We start from the raw sequence: 1,203 nt of genomic DNA, 5'->3' as shown, positions 1-1,203 counted from the left end.
GCAGACATAACCTGATTATACACAACGTGTGGATACTCAATTGATTAATCCAGCGCACTTCTATTCACGCAACCACAGATAAAACTAGTGTCAAAAGTAAACATTACAAAAATCGCTTTCCGGCTGATCCCGAACGTCACTTCGCGATTGTTTCGGCAAATTCACACGTAGCACCTGCACACAAGGAATTTCCGACGCAGCTGAATAGTGTTACCGTATACAAACCCATCACTTCATCTAAATATTACGCATCAAACTTTGAGAAACTAACGATTAGTTTCTCGGTCGGTCTCCGCTCTAAACCGGATATGCGAGGAAGCGAAATCGCAGCAGTTATGATCACGATCAGGAATACAATCGTGGCATCACGGCTCAGAGAGAACGAGCTTGAAATAAGCTCCCTGCGTTTACAATACTGAAACTGCGTCCAATATAACTCTACTCGCCAATATTGTATTCGCAAACGGCGTTTATCGATTCTTGGCTAAGAATGAATATCACTCATCGTCATTCGTTGAAGGGCTCCTCGACAATTTCTATTCGATTATCCAATGCCGTTGCCACGTCGTCGCGAGGAGCTAGCCCTCCGTCACGTTGTAAACGCATGCAGCCTCTCACACAGCATCCGCACGCCCGAGCCACACGCGGCACCCGCCAATCGTGAGGATAAGCCGGCGCCTAGCATAGCTTGCTTAGATTGCAGAGGATGATGGCTGAGCATGCTATAGCTTGCACATAGAAGGTACACCGGTGCACTGCCACCTACACGGTGGATGGCACCGCGAGAACGATCGCCCTCGGTCCCTGCTTCGCAGATGGATGTGATTGCTTCATGGATGTCTGCACAGCGATGGCTTCCTGGATGTCTTCACGGTGATGGATTCATGGATGTCTCCATGGCGATGGGTTCCCGGATGTCTTCATGGTGATGGATTCATGGATGTCTCCACGGCGATGGGTTCCCGGATGTCTTCACGGTGATGGATTCATGAATGTCTGCACAGCGATGGCTTCCTGGATGTCTTCACGGTGATGGATTCATGGATGTCTCTATGGCGATGGCTTCCCGGATGTCTTCACGGTGATGGATTCATGGATGTCTCCATGGCGATGGCTTCCCGGATGTCTTCACGGTGATGGATTCATGGATGTCTCCATGGCGATGGGTTCCCGGATGTCTTCACGGTGATGGATTCATGGATG

At 49.6% G+C, this 1,203-nt stretch overlaps 1 protein-coding gene across 1 annotated transcript in view; it reads right to left on the bottom strand.

Annotated features, from left to right (window-relative positions):
* Positions 1 to 762: 762 nt before the first annotated feature.
* LOC106805106 (inactive phospholipase C-like protein 2) overlaps positions 763 to 1,203 on the bottom strand; it is a 34,859-nt gene continuing 34,418 nt past the window's right edge. Inside the window, 1 exon segment of the mRNA XM_014806585.1 lies at positions 763 to 858. Within this exon segment, the coding sequence (XP_014662071.1) occupies positions 763 to 858 (96 nt within the window).

Source organism: Priapulus caudatus, unplaced genomic scaffold, assembly GCF_000485595.1.
Source record: "Priapulus caudatus unplaced genomic scaffold, Priapulus_caudatus-5.0.1 Scaffold100, whole genome shotgun sequence".
NCBI lineage: Eukaryota > Metazoa > Priapulida > Priapulimorpha > Priapulimorphida > Priapulidae > Priapulus > Priapulus caudatus.
Note: the sequence above shows the minus strand (reverse complement) of the source record. Positions and strands in the feature narration are given on the sequence as shown.